Consider the following 17,840-nt stretch of genomic DNA (forward strand, 5'->3'; position numbering starts at 1 on the left):
AATTTGACTCCCGGAGGATATTAGGGACCATGGTAAACGTCTCCGCAATTTTTATTTCCGGGCGAAAAAAGGTCAAACAAATTTAAAATATTAAAGGCTATAATCCACGCTCTTTGAGGAAAATTTGAGGTTTCTGGGCCCGGTCGATGGGGGTAAGCATTCCATATTCATAGCCTTGGTCGATCCATATTTGTCCTCATGCCATTATGTTCTCTTTTATGTGCAATGTGATTAACCATTTTTATCACGGAAATCCTTTTTTTTTTTTTCAGGGACCGAAAAAATTAGGCAGTTGTTGGATGAGATTACGGAATTCATGATAATCTTTAGATGATAATTCTGTTTTAAAGAACAAATTTTAATATAATTTTAATAGTAGTACATTCTTGAATACTACTCGTATATTAATTTTGTTGTGACATTATTTGTGGTATTTCCTCTAGCTATGATTGGCTAAGGGCGGCCCCAACTCTATACAACTACTAGATTAGATCCCGTGCCATGTACGGTTATTTTAATTACTCCATATTTTCTTTTTATAAATTAATTTATGCATTTATGGCATACAAAATAAAAAGTTAATATCTTTGTAGAATAAATTATATTCCACCATAATTACACTTCTGTAAAAAGATTATTTATGTCCTTTTTAATCCGTACTTAATTGGGTAATAACATAACAAAGGTAAATATATTATTGTTTGTTTATTTGGTTGACAAAAAAAACTTTTCTTTTAAATAACTTCTTTAAATAAAATTTTCTAAATTAAAAAAATAAATAAATACTAAAGACACACCAGGAGATGACACGTGTCATTGCTGGTGTGTCTTTTAGTATATAGTTATTGATACAGTGTATAACTGTTAGAGTGGGTCCCAGTTTCGAACAGGAAATGCCAGTCCAATTAGCTATTGTCCATACAGCTTGATATTCAGTAATTCGGTTTTTTTTTTTTTTTTTTAAATTTAATTTTTTTTTTAATTTTTAAATTAAAAAAAAATATGGCCATAACTGATTTGGTTATAGTTGTATAGATGTTGGATTTTTTTCCCCCTTCTTTTTACATAGTATGTACAATGTACCCTCCGTCTCTTGTCTCTTTTTATAATGCTCGTTTGTAATACTCGTACTCCCTCCGTGTGTTTTTTAAGTGATACATTTTCCATTTCCGGCTGTGTTTTTTTAAGTGATACATTTTCTTTTTTGGCAAAACAATATATTAAAATATTATATCTCTCTCCTCTCATGGTCCCCACCCAAACTTAATACTACTTTTTTATTATATCTTTCCTCTCACATATATTACTTTTCAATAAACTATTAACCCCACTATCTTTCTTTAACAATTTTTTAATACTCCACTACCCCACTTACCTCTTATTTTATTTAAGTCAATTAAATTGCCTAAAACTGTGTGCCGGTCAGTATGTATCACTTAAAAAAACACGGAGGGAGTAGGTAGAAAGTTAAAAATATAGAGAAGTACCAAAAAAAAAAAAAAGTACTTTTAAATTGAGTGAACCACTAATAATAATTCTAAGTACATGAATTACATGCACATGGATAAATGCACAAAGTTTAAGAGATAATGGAAAGTAGTTTGGATACTTTAAGTAATAAAGACAAAGAAAATTGAGGTTATTTTGATCATTTCGTAACATCTATAAATGTAATTTCATGGGAAATAAAGGGCGTGTTCACTTCAGCTTATTTTCAGTTCAATTCGATTTAATTCAGCTTTTAATTTTCTTCTCTCATAAAATATTTATTTTAGTTCAATTCAGTCCAATTCAGCTCAATTCAGTAAATGTGAACATGCCCAAAGTGAGAACATTATTTTTGAGCACTTAAAAATAAAAAGTGAGCATTGTAAAAAAAAAAAAAAGATGGAGGGAATATTTTATTCACAATCCTTTAGTTTATATATAGAGTAAGGCTCTGTTCTTTTGAGATACAGTGCATAGCAAAATAGAGCAGATTATACTCAATAGAATAGATTTTAACAGAGCAAATCACATCAGCTCAAAAGAATAAGACCTAATTAGTAAATATAAAAAAAAATAAATAAAAAACAAAATAAGAAAATGGTGAGTTGGAGAGTGTTGGTTGGCTTGTTGCTTGACCCACCGCCCAACGGGTAGTCTAGACCGTCCCACTTTCTTCCAGGACCAATTTTCTGGGGACTGTCCCACTTTCTATTTTGTAATCTTTCATTTGCCACCTTTTTTTTTTATTTTTTTTTATTTTTTTATAATTATTTTTTTTTTTCTTAGCAGTAAATTGAAGGTTGAGGTAAAATTCAATCCAACAAAGAGTAAAAAAACAGACAATGAGTGGGAGGTTAGGTGGAATAACAATTAGGGCAGACTCGTGACACAGACATGTCTTTATGTATTCTGCCATTTTCTGGAAACATCTTCACTAATCCCATTTTTAATACCCTCTTAATATTCTTCTTTATTTACTTTATTATTACGAATTTACGAGTACTAATCTTAGTAAATTCTTTCTTTTAGCTAAATTTAGTAATCTTTATTGTTTTGTATTTGGTGATGGTATATTCATCTTACTATGAATATCATTATTAGCCCTTGAGTTGCTAACTTGCTATTGTCATCTTTTCCTCCGAAGAAGTCAAATTTGTAACGACTCAAACTACTTTACACAATGTAATGACATCAGATTTCAATATTTTGAGCATGTTCAATGACATAGCAATGAAGAATTTGAAAAACATGCATCTGATGCAAGGAAATATGATTAGACAAACAAACTATGAAGTAAGAAATTATTGCGTATATATAATATAACAACTTTCAAAATGTATAAAATGAGGTAAAGAGTATCATAAACTCATAAATTAATCTTATATATGGAGTAAACCTTACTGAAAAGTCGTATTATAAAACTTTACGAGCTTTTATCCTATCTAGTTTATCTTATTTAAACTTAAAACTTGGTAAATTTGTGAGTATTTTATATTTTATTGCATATATTAATTTTGTCAAATGTCCATTTTGGCCATCGACCGTTGCTAACAACTCTCAGGCCATAGTTGTCAATTGAAAAAGCAACAACCTTTTTTCATAATTAATCATTCATAAAAATGCAATTAATTAAACTAAAAAGAATCCCCTGTTTTTGTTTTTGTTGTTAATAGAAGTTACTAGCCAGTACTCACACACACTCCCACCCATAAAGCAATCATCTTTCCCTATAAAAACACACTCTCCCATCTCTTTCTCTCACTCCCAACAACACACCTTACTTCCTTTTATCATCAAATTCTAGACAATTTCAGAGCTTTCTAGAGAGAGAAAGTAAGTAAGTTAGAGAGAGAAAGTAAGGAAAATGGAGGGGAAAGAAGAAGATGTAAGATTAGGAGCAAACAAGTACTCAGAAAGGCAACCATTGGGAACATCAGCACAATCAAAGGACTACAAAGAGCCACCACCAGCACCATTGTTTGAGCCAGGGGAGCTGCAATCATGGTCTTTTTGGAGGGCTGGAATTGCTGAGTTTATGGCAACATTCTTGTTCCTTTACATAACTGTATTAACTGTCATGGGTGTTAAAAGAGCTCCCAATATGTGTGCTTCTGTTGGTATTCAGGGTATTGCTTGGGCTTTTGGTGGTATGATCTTTGCTCTTGTTTACTGCACTGCTGGTATTTCAGGTCAGTTTTTTTAAACCCTTTTTTTTGGTAAAGATTTGAACTTTATGGGTTGATTTTGTGTTCTTAGTTCATTAGATCTTGTAATTGCTTCTGGGTTTTTCTTGGATTTTTTTTATGTTTTTGATTAATGTTGTGAGTTTAGGTTTGAAGCATCAAGTTCTAAGAAAAATTTAAGTTTTTTTTTTTTTTTTAATTGTTTATTTTTTTTATAGAATAAAAGGCCTGAATTTTTATTTTTTATGTTTTTGGTTGATTTGTAGAACTTGAGCTTTTGTATGCAAATGTGTGTTAGATGAAAGCTATTTCTGGGTTATCTTTCATTTTTTGTTTCAGGTTTAAATAACATTCATAAACTTGTTTTTTTTTTTTTTTTTTTTTTTCCCCTTTTCAGTTTAGTTTAAAAACATTAGCTTCTGTTTTATGCTTAAAAATAATATAGAATTGAGCTTTAAAGGTAGAGATTAAGATGAAAAGACAAAGAAAGTGTCAATTTTTACATTTTCCTGGTAAATGTAATTAAGTGCAATGGTTAATTAAGTTAGTGTATGCTCTATTTTTGGTTAATAATTTTTTATTTTAAGAAAGTTATCAGCTTTATGGGGTAAAATTTGGGAGCTTAGATGTTTAAGGTTTTAGGGATTATATTATTAAGAAAAAAACCTTCAAGTTAACAAAAAAATTAAGGTAGAAGGATAATGAAAGTGTTTTATTTTTATTTTTCCTTCATCTGTAAAATGCAATTAATAGCAGTGGTTAATAGATAAATGTTAAAATTTGGGTTAATAAAGGTTAAACTGAACAAAGTTTGTGAATCTATTGGACAGGTGGTCACATAAACCCAGCAGTGACATTTGGTCTGCTATTGGCAAGGAAACTGTCCTTAACAAGGGCTATGTTTTACATGATAATGCAATGTTTAGGAGCCATCTGTGGTGCTGGTGTGGTTAAGGGGTTCCAGCCAAACATCTATGAAATGCAGGGTGGTGGAGCCAATGTGGTTAACCATGGCTATACCAAAGGTGATGGTCTTGGTGCTGAGATTGTTGGCACTTTTGTTCTTGTCTACACTGTTTTCTCTGCTACTGATGCTAAGAGGAGTGCTAGGGACTCCCATGTTCCTGTAAGCCTTTTCTTTCTTCTCTCTTCTTCTACTTCATTTTATTTTAAGTGTTACACTCCTTAATTCCCGTGAAAAATGAGAAATAAATGAGCATTTTATCAAAGGATGGAGGGAGTAGTAGATGTATTGCATAAATTTCATGCATCATTAGTTCATTACAATTAATCCAAGTATAATTGACCCAATATAACATTATTTGCTCAAACCTGACCTGAACACCTGTATGAGAGCTCTAAATTCTCCTAGATTACTCTGAATTGTTGCTCATAAGACAAACCATCAATAAATGTGATTAATTGCTTAATGTCATAATGAGGTTAATTTGGCTAAATTTAAGACAATAATTTGGATTTGAGGATTATATGTGTGATATATTGAGATGGCTAAAGCAATAAGCATACATGAGTATATCTGGGGGAAAAATGATGTGATAACTGAAAAGCTTCTTTAATTTTCACATAAACACCCCTTAATTGGTAAGCAAGCTATAAATGTTGCTTAACACAGTACTATCTGAGTTTGCAGTGATATTAATTGGCTATCTTGATTTGTTGTACCACCTGAATTTATATCAGGGTGGTGGAATGTTAACATCAGGGTCTAAAGATTGTAAATGACTTGTTCTGTTTACTACTGCAGTATAATTATGGTAACTTATAGTACTCCTGTTGCTAAATAAATGCAGATTTTGGCACCACTGCCTATTGGATTCGCCGTGTTCTTGGTTCACTTGGCCACCATCCCCATCACAGGTACCGGCATCAACCCTGCCAGGAGTCTCGGTGCTGCCATCATCTACAACAAAGACCATGCTTGGGATCACCATGTATGTCTACTCGACCTAGCTACCACTTATTGTCGTATTATGTTATTATTTCTTATTATTAGATGCACATATTAAGCATTAATGAGCTATTTGTTGCAAAACTATAAATTCATATGGAGACAATGAGTGGCAGCCCCATTTCCCTCCCTACTAATGTGACTAATTAATCTCCACTAGTGCCGTCGTTCTTTTGTATACTTGACTCTAATGACTGTTTTCCTCGTGCATGTGCAGTGGGTTTTCTGGGTTGGACCCTTCATCGGAGCTGCTTTGGCTGCATTGTACCACCAGGTGGTGATCAGGGCTATTCCATTCAAGTCTGGATCTTAAGAACGGATGTTTCCAGAATCGTCTGTTGCTGTTTATGCTTGTGTGTTCAAGGACGTATTATCTATTTTTTGTTACGATGTTTTTGTAATGAAGTTGTTGTATGAGGATGTGAATATCTTAACTTGATTTATTATGCTTAATTTAATGGCAGCTTCTAAATTGTTTTTCAATGTTAAAAGCTACAAAGCCCCCAAATCTGCTATGTCGTATTATGACTTTTGTTCTCTTCAATCCTCCATTACAATCATCAGTTATCATATACGAATCTGATGTCATTTTTAACCATGGGAATATAACTAGCTGAGGCTACTTCAGGAGCAGTTCTACAGTTCTACTACCAAGTGTGGCTAACTGGCTATTGATATTGTGTAACAAAGAGCACACCAAAGTATTGTCTCCAGCTTAATTGTGAATGAAAAAGCTTTTGGCTATGTCAAATCGGTAATGTGGTTGTAGCAACACTGAGCCTAGGAAAAGCTGACACAGCACGAAAATCCGATATGAACACAAATCAAAATAAGTTGGTTTGAGTCAAGGATTCTTGACTCGATTAATTAATTAAGGAGGCACAAACCCGATCTTAAATTAAATGGATTGAGATTTATGCTTAGAAAATTAACTCGTAACCGACACGCTTAAGCAGTTTATTACTTTATTGTGACAAAACACCCAGGTAAGTGCACTGTTAATAGAGCCCATTTAAAAGGTGATTGGTAAAATAGATCCATTTAGACAAATGAATGATACTAAACCTACAACAAGAGGCCCATTCCAAGGGTATATGGGTGAAGTACGGCTAGCAAACCCATAATTGGGGCCAGAAGAAAACTGAACATATGGCTTTCATACACAAACTTCTTAGGGCTGTGTTCATTGTCTACCACAACAAAAAATGGTAGACCCCTCTTAGGCCTCTTTTCCTCAATACTATTCGTTCCCAATCACTATGCATGTGATGTTTGACTGAGCCCCTTACCATGAATTCATATCCAAAAGTCTCCATTTTTTTTTTTAATAAAGAGTTTTTACATCCAATGAGCTTTTCTAGGATGGGTTGATGTTCATAAATGCCGTTTGGATCATAATTGACAATAGGCAACAATAAAAAAAATGTCACTATGTGGAACTCGATAAATTAATACAAGAGCATATCGCGATAAATAAGGTTGGATATATACTCTATTTGTGACGTACCAGTTTTAAAATGAGGCTATATCCTAAAACCATTTTAAAATAAGTGGCTAACTTAAGTTGAGAATAGATAAGACTGAATTTGGACAACATATCCAATTGTTTATATTTGTCTTCTTTTATAATGAGAGACAACACACATATGCACAACATTAGGGTTCAATAGAGTGAACAGTGGGCCTTGACCTCTTCAATTAATAAAGTTGACAAGCGGGACATATGGATCAAATTCGGTCCAAGTATAGTCATATACATTCGAGTGATGTTGAACTAGCCAATTTAGTAAGCCATAAGTACAATCAAAGGCACCAATAGGGCCAAATTCAAGTCTAGTCGAGCTAGGCCATATTTGTAACTTTTGGTTTAGCCATTGTAAACCATTTAAGAGTATAACTCAAGCGTATGGTCTTATGGGCACTGTGCAGCAGCATTAGCATTAGCATTAGCATTAGCATTAGCATTAGCATATAATGGTAGGCCGTAAGTACAGTTGAAGGCATTAAACCACTGTCGCTGTTCGACTATAAAGTGTTGTTTGTCGATAATTATGGTATGAATTAACATTTCCTAGACAAACATGTTAACTAACAACTGTATACACTTCTACAACTGTACACACACTTCTATCTACAACTGTACATATACTACTCAACACCTCTATTTTGTTCACGCATGAGTACACACCAGAGTTAAATGTAGCCAATATAACTTTTTTTTTCCCTTCCTGAAACAACTTCTTTCCTTTTTTCTTTTCTTTTTTTCAGCCCGTCTTATGTGTGGCTGGCTACATATAAAAGAACAAAGTAACCGCTATTATACTGATAGACTAAGTAACCCCTGTAATATTGACCGAGTAACTCCTGTAATATTGACCGAATAACCCCATATCACTATCGAAGTAATCTCATTAATACTGATCGACTAACCCCTATAACACTAACGAAATAGCTCCTATGATAGCTGGCCACAACATATAAGAATTTGTGATAAACCAATAATAAATTGAGCAAAAAAGAAATACTTATGGATACACTTAACTCTGAGTGTACCGGAGAACAACTAAAAATTTGTACAGTACATACTTTATAAGGTTGTCTAATGTCCCTTAAGTCTTAACCAACCTACCCTCAATTAATTCTTACCTACAAAATACAGCATTTTCTGTTTTATTATTCTTTCAATTCTTCACATGTGGACATTAATTATTCAGCAGGCATATTATTAATACTAGTACATAGCTAGCAACTAGATGTTAAAATGGAGCAATCTTTACTTTGATAATTTTCTCCATCTAAATTTGCGGTCTTTAAATTTAAAGCAATCTATTTATTCCTAGCTTGATGAAAATTCTTATTAACTAGCTTTTTTCAGAATTTGTAAGCTTAAATATAATAAAATAGAAAGCACAACTTATTATTATGGTCGGCATGAACTTAGCATGAAAAAGAATATGAATGCACCAAATTTTCATGAATTTGGTACATCCAAAAGTTACATCACATTCATAAGCATTAATAACCCTACTTCATTGAAGAGTACTCTTATCTAGCTTTTATTTATCGAGGTCGAAAAAAGCTTTTGTTACTAGTAACAACGATGTACTTCATTCGTTTGAAATTAATAGTCATTGTCATCTAAAAAGGAATTGATAATGTACCGTTTATTTGTAAGTTACGGGGTACTATTGCATACGATGAGATCATAATCTATTTGACTAGTGTTATATTGCCTTGTTTTATCAAAACAAGTTTCAATAAAATAAGCTAGGTAAGATCAAACAAAATAAGATTTAACATATTCAAAAGCTCGAAAAATTTTAAATGAAATAAGTTCAAACATATTATTAATTAAAATCAAACACCCTTAATTATTTGAGGGTAGGTTGGTTAATTAATAACCCAATCTTATCTCCAATTTTTGCACTACATCACCTTACACTTTCTTGTCTTGTGCTTTTAATTCTCGCGCAATTCAGTACTGAGAACCTAATTAAGTGTCGAAAACATTAAGGAACAGAGGTGGTATAATGGTACAGATGTGATCTATAGGAAAGTTACCTACGACATTACTCTAGCAGTAATCGTTGTTCTATATGTAGGAAATTTTTTCGAGAGAGGTTCGTCTATGATAATCAAGTGGTTAGACATATGTCTTTCACCTTCCTGGTCCTTAAGTACACTTACGCCTCTCTCCGGAGAACCTGTCCTAGTCGACACCATACCCGTGTTGGACCTAAACTAGGGCCACCATTTAGCATTCATCATAAACCTACAATGTATCTAAAACAAAGGTGTCCCTTAAAACTAAGTTTTGAACTGTTGAACTAGTAGCAAAAGGGAGCAAAAAAGGGAGATAACATTGAATAAACTTTCTGAATCAAGTAGATGTGTTAGTTGGAAACTTGAAGATTTTACCTTCTTTCTTTGATTTGGTTCTTCCTCTAAATTTGTTGGTCCGAACAAAACTACTTCTAGTAGCTTTATCTTATTATATGACTAATTGATTTAGGGTATAATCTCTATCATTATTCTAATGCTTATCTATTATTGTAATTCATGCTTTTTTCAAACTTCAGTTTTTCTAACCATAATATCATGACTTTGATCGGTAACGAATGTATTGATTTAAAAGAAAGCTAAGCTATATTAGTAGTAATACTATATGCTAATCAATTAATCATAATTAGACTCTTAGTGCCTTGTTTGATATATAAGTAGTAAAGATCGACTAAAGAGTGACCGAAACATTAGGCTAATCTTAATTCTCTTACCGCTATTTATAATTGGTTACCAAATTAAACTGATTGTACATTGCTAGCTTAAATGTATGGATATACTTTGTCTATTTATACGACGTATTTTACTCGTACTCCATATTTTGCACAAAAAATGCAATATAAAAAGTTAAAAGACAATTTGGGAAAGTTAAAATAAATGAAAGTCAATGTAGATGAAAGAAATGAGTGCTTGCTTTTTCATAATTTAAATGACATTACAACTGTTACAACTATATATAGTAGTTGTAGTTTTCACACAGTACATATGTATAATCACATTGAAGTAGTAATATATACCATCAAGTACCATGTGAAGTAAATTCATGATATTCATATTTCGTTTCAACTTGTTCACACTCTTTTTTTTTTTTTTTTTTTTTTTTTTTTTTTTTTTTTTTTTTTTATACAACGTCCTTTAATCTAGCAGATCATATGTAAATTACAACTTAGCTAAATTAACTAATGTCCACTGCCTAGCTTAAAACATATCCATAACTCCATAAGCACTATGACAAAACGCTTTATTACATTACCATATAATATTAGCTAAATTCACATTTGACGGAAATTTATGTCAGGAAAAGTTTTGTATACACCCGATTTTCAGTAATTTACTGAACAATGGGTTCACTTTTGTCAAATTTAGTGTCACTTTTGTCAAATTTATTGTCACTTTTGTCAAATTTATCAATTAAGCATAAATAACTGTTAATATATGTCAGAACAACTTTTGTGTATTTTTGTGTAACTTTTGCGCATTTTATTGTCACTTTATAACGAATGGTCAGTAATTTACTGAACGTCCGTTTTATTTAAAAGTTTGTCTTTATGTCATCTCAAGTTGCATTATCTTACACTCTTACGTACCTTCTTTAAGACTTTACCTACTAAGCTAACTAGAGTAGTAACTAAAGCTATGTTGAACTTAAATTTATTAAATTACTTTTTTTTTGTTCCATTCGGTTCACTCTTTGAGCTAATTCGGATTCGGGGATAAGTTTTGGGTAGTTAGGTTCCAGTCCCCTCCTAATTGTTGTTGCGAAAGATCAAATACAGATCCTTCGTATCAAGTGTAGTCCCAATCACCACTACACCAACATCCAATTGGTGTATTACAATATTTCTGAATAAGCTGAGTGTTTACTAAAGTTGTGTCGAATCAAACATCAGTAGCGGTCGATAGTACGGCTAAATACTAAGCCTAGTACATGCTAAGCTAATAAGTAATTAATCATCTGAAATCATAGAAACAAATCTTAAACTTCCCACAACACGCTAATACACCAAGGTCTTGTTTGGCAAAAGTAGTGGTAGCGGGTAGCTTTTAGCGATCGAGTAGCGGGTAGCTGTTAAGGTAGCAAGTAGCGGTCAAATAGTAGTGGGTAGAGGTTAGCTGTCAAGGTAACGGTTGATAGTATGAGTGTTTGGAAAAAGTAGCGGTTGCAATACCAAAACATATCAAAATTGACATAATTATTGTTTTAAAAGTAATAAAAAATTGTCAAACGCTACCCGCTACTTCTAAACGCTACTCTTTTTAACGTTTGAGAAAAGTTATCTAAACGCTACCCCTATCGCTAACTGCTACTAGAATCGCTACCTTACCAAACACTCTCAAATTTTTTCTGGTAGTGTTTTGACTGGTCAAGACGCTAACCGATACCTCAAACGCTACTACCAAACAGGGCCCAAATAGTAGGAGCAATAAATAAAACCCATTTAATACACCTTCAACTTCCAACCCACTCTTTCTCCTTTCTTCTTCTTCTTTTCTTTATTTCTTCCTTTTTTCTTCACATTTTTCTTCAATTCACTAAAAATAAAAAATAAAAAAAACTTGATATTACCACCTCTTCTTTCCCAACCGTTGGCCAACCCACACCCTCCATTTTCTCTCTCCTCAAAACTCAATTATCCTCCATATATATCCCCCCATTTCACCCTTTTTTCTTCATTCATAATAATAATCCACCCCAAAAAAAATAAAAATAAAAATAAAAAATGGGTAAGTTCAAATTTCCTCCAATTTCTGAATGTAACCCAGAAAAAAAATCATACAAAAGTGTTGCAGCTGATTTAGATGGAACACTCTTATTGAAATCTTCATCTTTTCCTTACTTCATGTTAGTCGCTGTTGAAGCTGGAAGTCTTTTACGAGGGTTTTTCCTCCTTTTATCACTTCCTTTCATTATATTCTCCTACTTATTCGTCTCAGAATCGTTAGCCATTCAAACTATGATTTTCATATCCTTTGCCGGCCTTAAGGTTCGCGAGATCGAACTCGCGGCACGGGCCGTGCTCCCGAGATTCTACGCTGCGGATGTGAGGAAGGATAGTTGGGAGGTGTTTGATAAGTGTGAAGGTAAGAAAGTTGTTGTGACTGCAAACCCGACGATAATGGTGGAAACTTTTGTTAAAGAGTATTTGGGTGCTGATAAGGTGTTAGGGACTCAGATTGAGGTTAACCCTAAGACTAAGAAGGCTACTGGTTTTGTTAAAGGAAGAGGTGTTTTGGTTTGGGAGAAGAAAAAGGAAGTTGTTTTGGAAGAGTTTGGTGATGATTTGCCTGATCTTGGACTTGGTGATCGCATTTCTGATCACGAGTTTATGTCCCTCTGTAAGGTACGTATTACTCAGCGCCGTCTTGGACATTTTAGGGGCCCGGAGCTTAAAAAAGGCCCCTAAATTATGAGAATGTATTTCATAAATTTTTATATTATAAAGTTCACCAAAATTATTGATTTTAATCGATCCTCCCAGCATTTTTTTTAAAGTAAATTCATCAATCAAACCCTCACAAGCTATATTTCCACTACCTCATTTTATTTATTTAAAAAAAAAAGTCAAGAATTTAAACCCAATAAATAAACAAAATTAATAAAGAAGAGAAGTTCAGTAATTAAAGCTAACATAATACGAAGTAGAATTTAGGTAACTAAAGCAAAGAAATAAACTAAAAGAGAAAGTAGAAAAGAAAAAAGGAAAATGAAAGCTCATATAAAAGAGAAAATGAAAATCTAAAAATACAAAACAAAAAGAAAATTAAGCAAATAAACCAAACCCCTGCTTTAGTGCTTCTTCATTTCCTCCATTTGAACCCAAAAAAATCACTTAAGCTAACTAAATTAATCTTTTGATTCATCTTTATTTAGATTAAAAAGAAGCAGTTATACTTGTCATTAGTACTACATTTCATTAATTTATCAAAAAATAGTTTTTTTTTTAAAAAAATATAAAAAAAAACAAAGGGGGCCCTACAAAAGGGGGGCCCTGAGCGATCGCTCAAAGAGCTCCCCCTAGTAGCCGGCACTGGTATTACTCCTTCCGTCTCATAATATATACAGTAACATATTTTATAATATTACAGATCGTTTGATGTTGTAGTGTGTGTACCAATAGTATATTAAGTTGTCGCGGTGAGACAATTATGTTGTAGATGTTGTTTGTTAGGGTCACGTAGACTGTGTGCTACTTTGAGTTGTGTCGTTTGGTAATAACTATTACGAACCCATGGAAATAGTGAAAATAAGACGATGTTACATGTGAGTTTAGTGTTAGCGGCGACGAGTGAGTAATTGCAAAATTTAATTAGTCGTCACATGGGCTAGCAAATGTAACAACCAAACCAAAATGAATCAACTACCTTCTTCAAAAGACTAGGGTCACATCAAGTATCTAAGCTTTGGATTTTCGCGTAAGCAACATTAATTTTACACATTTAATATATATTTAATCAAAAATAATAAACTTGGACCTACATAATTAATTAAGATGAATTTCCTTAGTTTCTCTAACTTTCTAGTTCATAAAAGTAGATACGAGTACTAAATAATGTGAATATTTATGCCATGTTAAATCAATTATGAAATTTCTGTCAAGATAAAACAATTTTGAAATTTGTTGATATCCTGCATAACTCTGTGATAGTAGTACTCCGTAATAGTTATAGATATATATACGTCAGATGACAAATATATTCAGAAAATACAATAAATATGATTAACTATTATACTGAGAATAATAGCAGAATATTATTTTTCAGTTGGTCGCCTTATTTAGTACGAGTACTGAGATATGAATTTCTTGAGCTGGAAAATAAATGAGGCATGATCCTACTCAACTACTTTGTACATCACTGGGCAATCATGTTATATAATAAAACTATTATTTTACCCTATAGATTTTAAATGTAAGGAAACCTTATGGCATATTTTTGGATTTTATAAACTTATTGTAGTATATATAGTTTCAACAATGTAAGTGAATTAAGAGCTCATACAGTCATACATAAGAGATTTTTGAAAACATTTGAAATTATTTTATAATATATACAGAGTCTTTAAAAGTAAAATGTAACAATTTCACGTACCATCAAATGAAAAGAGTGTAAGATATCAATAATAGTAGTTTTCGTTATTTTAATACAAGTAAACGATATATATGCACGAGTCAAATTCACAAGAATCCAAGCTAAGGAAGGGAAAACTTGAAAGTAAATGAATCAAACTCTTTTCTTAGTCGTGGAAATTGGATTTTGCTTGCACTTTGTTGATAAGTTTGTTGGTAGGTGAACTAATATATTTGGAATTTGATCATCGAACGAAGACTCTTTAGCAAGTGGACACATACTTGGAAAAAATCACGCATTTGTTTTCTTAATAATCATTAAGCATTAGATTATTTTGTCTTCCTAGTAGTATTTTGACTAATAATGTATGAGCTAAATCCCCTGCCTCTCATCATTGTCAAGAGATAGCTCAATTATGATAAACAATTAATTAAAAATGTACTCAAAATAGTGTTTGATACTAGTATGATTGTATGCACGAGGTGCACCATTAACAAATTAATTATAGTACAAAGAACGTATATACTACGTATAACGTATCAAATTAGCATGCGCATATATAGTTGCTCAGCACCCTAGGCCAATGTTAGCGTAACCAATGGAAGAGAGTACAATATACAACGGGAACGAACACAAACCTTTTTTTATATGCACGTTTCAATGAATCAAAAGCACCAATCTAAATAATCCTAAGTTAGAAATAAGTTGTGTAAAATAATTATATTTATAATTATACACTTTGTTGTTGTAATTTTTTTTTTCTTTAGCAAATTAAGCTATACATAAATCATTAATTCATTTTTGCTTCCTTGAAGGAGGTGAAAAGGTATATTTCTTGTTGATATATCGAATTGATCTCAAACTTATCTTACCCCTTTTGCTTTTTAATAAAAAAAAGGTGTTGAAAAAGAATAATAGTTTTAGTGTAAATCAAGAATAAGAATAGTTTTGTCTGATGTTTTAGGATCAAGTTATTATATATTTCTATTGCTTCAAGAAGTTATATCGATCTACATAATTTCAATAATACAAAAAATGAAATATAGTTAATAGGGTTGGAAATTAGTTGAGCTAAAAGGTAAGTAGGCAACCATATAAATTAAGGTCCACAATTATAGAAATTGTTTCAAGTAGTTCAACGTTGCCAAAAGTTTAATATCCTTTATTTTTATGGTCCAAAGTCCACCCACAACCAATCCACACTTATGTAATTAGATTTAGCCCATCACAATCATATACAGCTCCACCTTTCAAAATTAATATCATCTCCAACTATATATAAATCAAATTTATACTTAATAAAATAAATCATTTTGATGTCGTACACAACCCTAAAGTTATTCGCCAGTACATACAATTGTACCAAGTAACTAACTAGAAGTGTTACAATTTATGACAAAATCACGTGTGGACTACTCTATAGTCTCTATTACACTAGTAGTATGTTTGTTATTACGTTTTTTGGCTAAAGCTAATAAAACCGTGCTGTACAGGAAGGGTACATGGTGCACAAAGACAAATCAGCAAAGGCAGTAGCACAAGATCAATTAAAATCAAGGATCATCTTCCACGACGGACGGCTAGTACAACGTCCAGACCCTTTAAACGCATTGATCACCTTCATATGGATACCATTCGGGTTCATCCTAGCCATATGTAGAGTATACTTCAACCTCCCACTACCCGAGCGCTATGTACGATACACGTACGCTATGATGGGGATTAAACTCGTGATTCGAGGAGATCCGCCACCACCTCCATCACCAGGGAAACCCGGGAACTTATACGTGTGTAATCATCGGACTGCCCTTGACCCTATTGAAATTGCTATTGCACTTAAGAGGAAGCCTGCGACCGTTACATATAGTGTGTCGAAATTTTCTAGATTTATATCTCCAATCCCAGCCGTTGCTTTGACTAGAGATCGTGTGGCTGATGCTAATATGATTAAAGCTTTGCTTGAGAAGGGTGATTTGGTCATTTGCCCTGAAGGGACTACTTGCCGTGAGCCTTACTTGCTTCGCTTTAGTGCTCTCTTTGCTGAATTAAGTGACAGGTAATTTTTTTTTAACTTAATACTCCCTTCGTCTCTTTTTATTCTACGTGTTTCCCTTAATACTCGTAGTCGTAGCTAACAATTGTATTATTGGGTTTGGAACGTACAGAATTGTTCCAGTGGCAATAAACTGCAGGCAAAACATGTTCTATGGGACAACAGTAAGAGGGGTTAAATTTTGGGACCCTTATTTCTTCTTCATGAACCCAAGACCAACATACGAAATGACCTTCCTAGACAAGTTGCCACCGGAGATGACGTGCCAGGGAGGCGGAAAGACACCAATCGAGGTGGCGAACCACGTGCAGAAGATGTTGGCCGGGGTGCTAGGGTTCGAGTGCACTCAGTTCACTAGGAAGGATAAGTACATGCTGCTTGGTGGAAACGATGGCAAGGTTGAGTCTATCCATGCTGCTAAAAAATCTATTTAGATTTTTAATAATGGCTTGTTAAAAAATTACAAAATTTTATCATGTTTTAGTCATGTTTTTTTGGGTTGATTATTGGTGAAATTGGAAATTGGAAGTACAGTTTGATAGTATTGTTTAGTTACAAAAATGATTATCAATGTTATTATTATTGATTGTTGTAGCTTTCTTTTGAATTGGTAATTTGAATTTTGTACCCAAATAATTGTGATTAAGGTCTTTAAGGGTGCATAAGTAGTAAGTTAGTAACTAATACTCAATTTTAATTGTATCCTTTTAAAACTATACTTATTAATTTAATTTTATTAGAGTATTGAGTATATGCTATGTATGTATTTTTTTTTAGTAAGTATGGTATGCTGCTTATCTATAGGTTCAATGCTTAGCTTGTTATATATCATAAGTTTGATATCCTTGTCTAATGAATTGTTAAAAACTGACTTGGTTCGAAATGATCCTATACTCATCTAGTTAACTGGCCAAAACATGATCAACACCAACTTCATGATGAACATAAAATTGGGACTTAGCAATTGGCTAGCATAAATGTATTAAAGTGCAATAATTAATGTGTTGAGATTGGCCCTTCAAAGTGGTAGGTGATTAATTTATTTTCATGTTTAAGGGTAGTAGGGTGATGGGTTTGTTAAATTAATAAGCATGTTGTGTAGTTTTACTATTTATGATCCTAGAGGATAATTAGACTAATGCACAAAATCATGAATAAAAAATGCAGTCTCACTTCTAACTATGTATATCTCTATATTATGTTTTAGTTATGATAGTTATATCAATATGATAGCTTATTTTACCAATAAAAAGACCTTTTAATTGTACTCCACATTATTTTAAATGGAGAGAACTAGAGAAGTCAAGTTGGTTTTGGATATTTAAAAAAAAAAAAAAAGAGCTTTCTTCAATATATCAACAAAAAAGTGGAATTTCTATAGAACATCAAGTCATCAACTAATGCTCTAAATTGTTTTGCACATGAATAAATACAATATTGAATTGACATTTCAAAGGTGCGTTGGTGGGATAGTGGGATACTAGATTACTAGATGATGAGCGAATATGTTGAATTGTTG

At 32.6% G+C, this 17,840-nt stretch overlaps 2 protein-coding genes across 2 annotated transcripts; both read left to right on the top strand.

Moving 5' to 3' along the window:
- Positions 1-3,242: 3,242 nt before the first annotated feature.
- On the top strand, positions 3,243-6,123 carry LOC145615385 (putative aquaporin PIP1-4). The gene is made up of 4 exons (XM_081670463.1): positions 3,243-3,677; positions 4,502-4,797; positions 5,483-5,623; positions 5,858-6,123. The coding sequence occupies exons 1-4, from the start codon at positions 3,353-3,355 to the stop codon at positions 5,951-5,953; spliced, it is 858 nt and encodes a 285-aa protein (XP_081526589.1). The 5' UTR covers positions 3,243-3,352; the 3' UTR covers positions 5,954-6,123.
- A 5,606-nt stretch (positions 6,124-11,729) lies between these two features.
- On the top strand, positions 11,730-16,903 carry LOC145613289 (glycerol-3-phosphate 2-O-acyltransferase 4-like). Its single transcript, XM_081668368.1, has 3 exons — positions 11,730-12,542; positions 15,762-16,324; positions 16,434-16,903. The coding sequence occupies exons 1-3, from the start codon at positions 11,922-11,924 to the stop codon at positions 16,753-16,755; spliced, it is 1,506 nt and encodes a 501-aa protein (XP_081524494.1). The 5' UTR covers positions 11,730-11,921; the 3' UTR covers positions 16,756-16,903.
- The last annotated feature ends 937 nt before the right edge of the window (positions 16,904-17,840 follow it).

The sequence above is a fragment of the Chenopodium album genome, chromosome 25, assembly GCF_948465745.1.
Source record: "Chenopodium album chromosome 25, dcCheAlbu1.1, whole genome shotgun sequence".
In the NCBI taxonomy this organism is placed as follows: Eukaryota; Viridiplantae; Streptophyta; class Magnoliopsida; order Caryophyllales; family Amaranthaceae; genus Chenopodium; species Chenopodium album.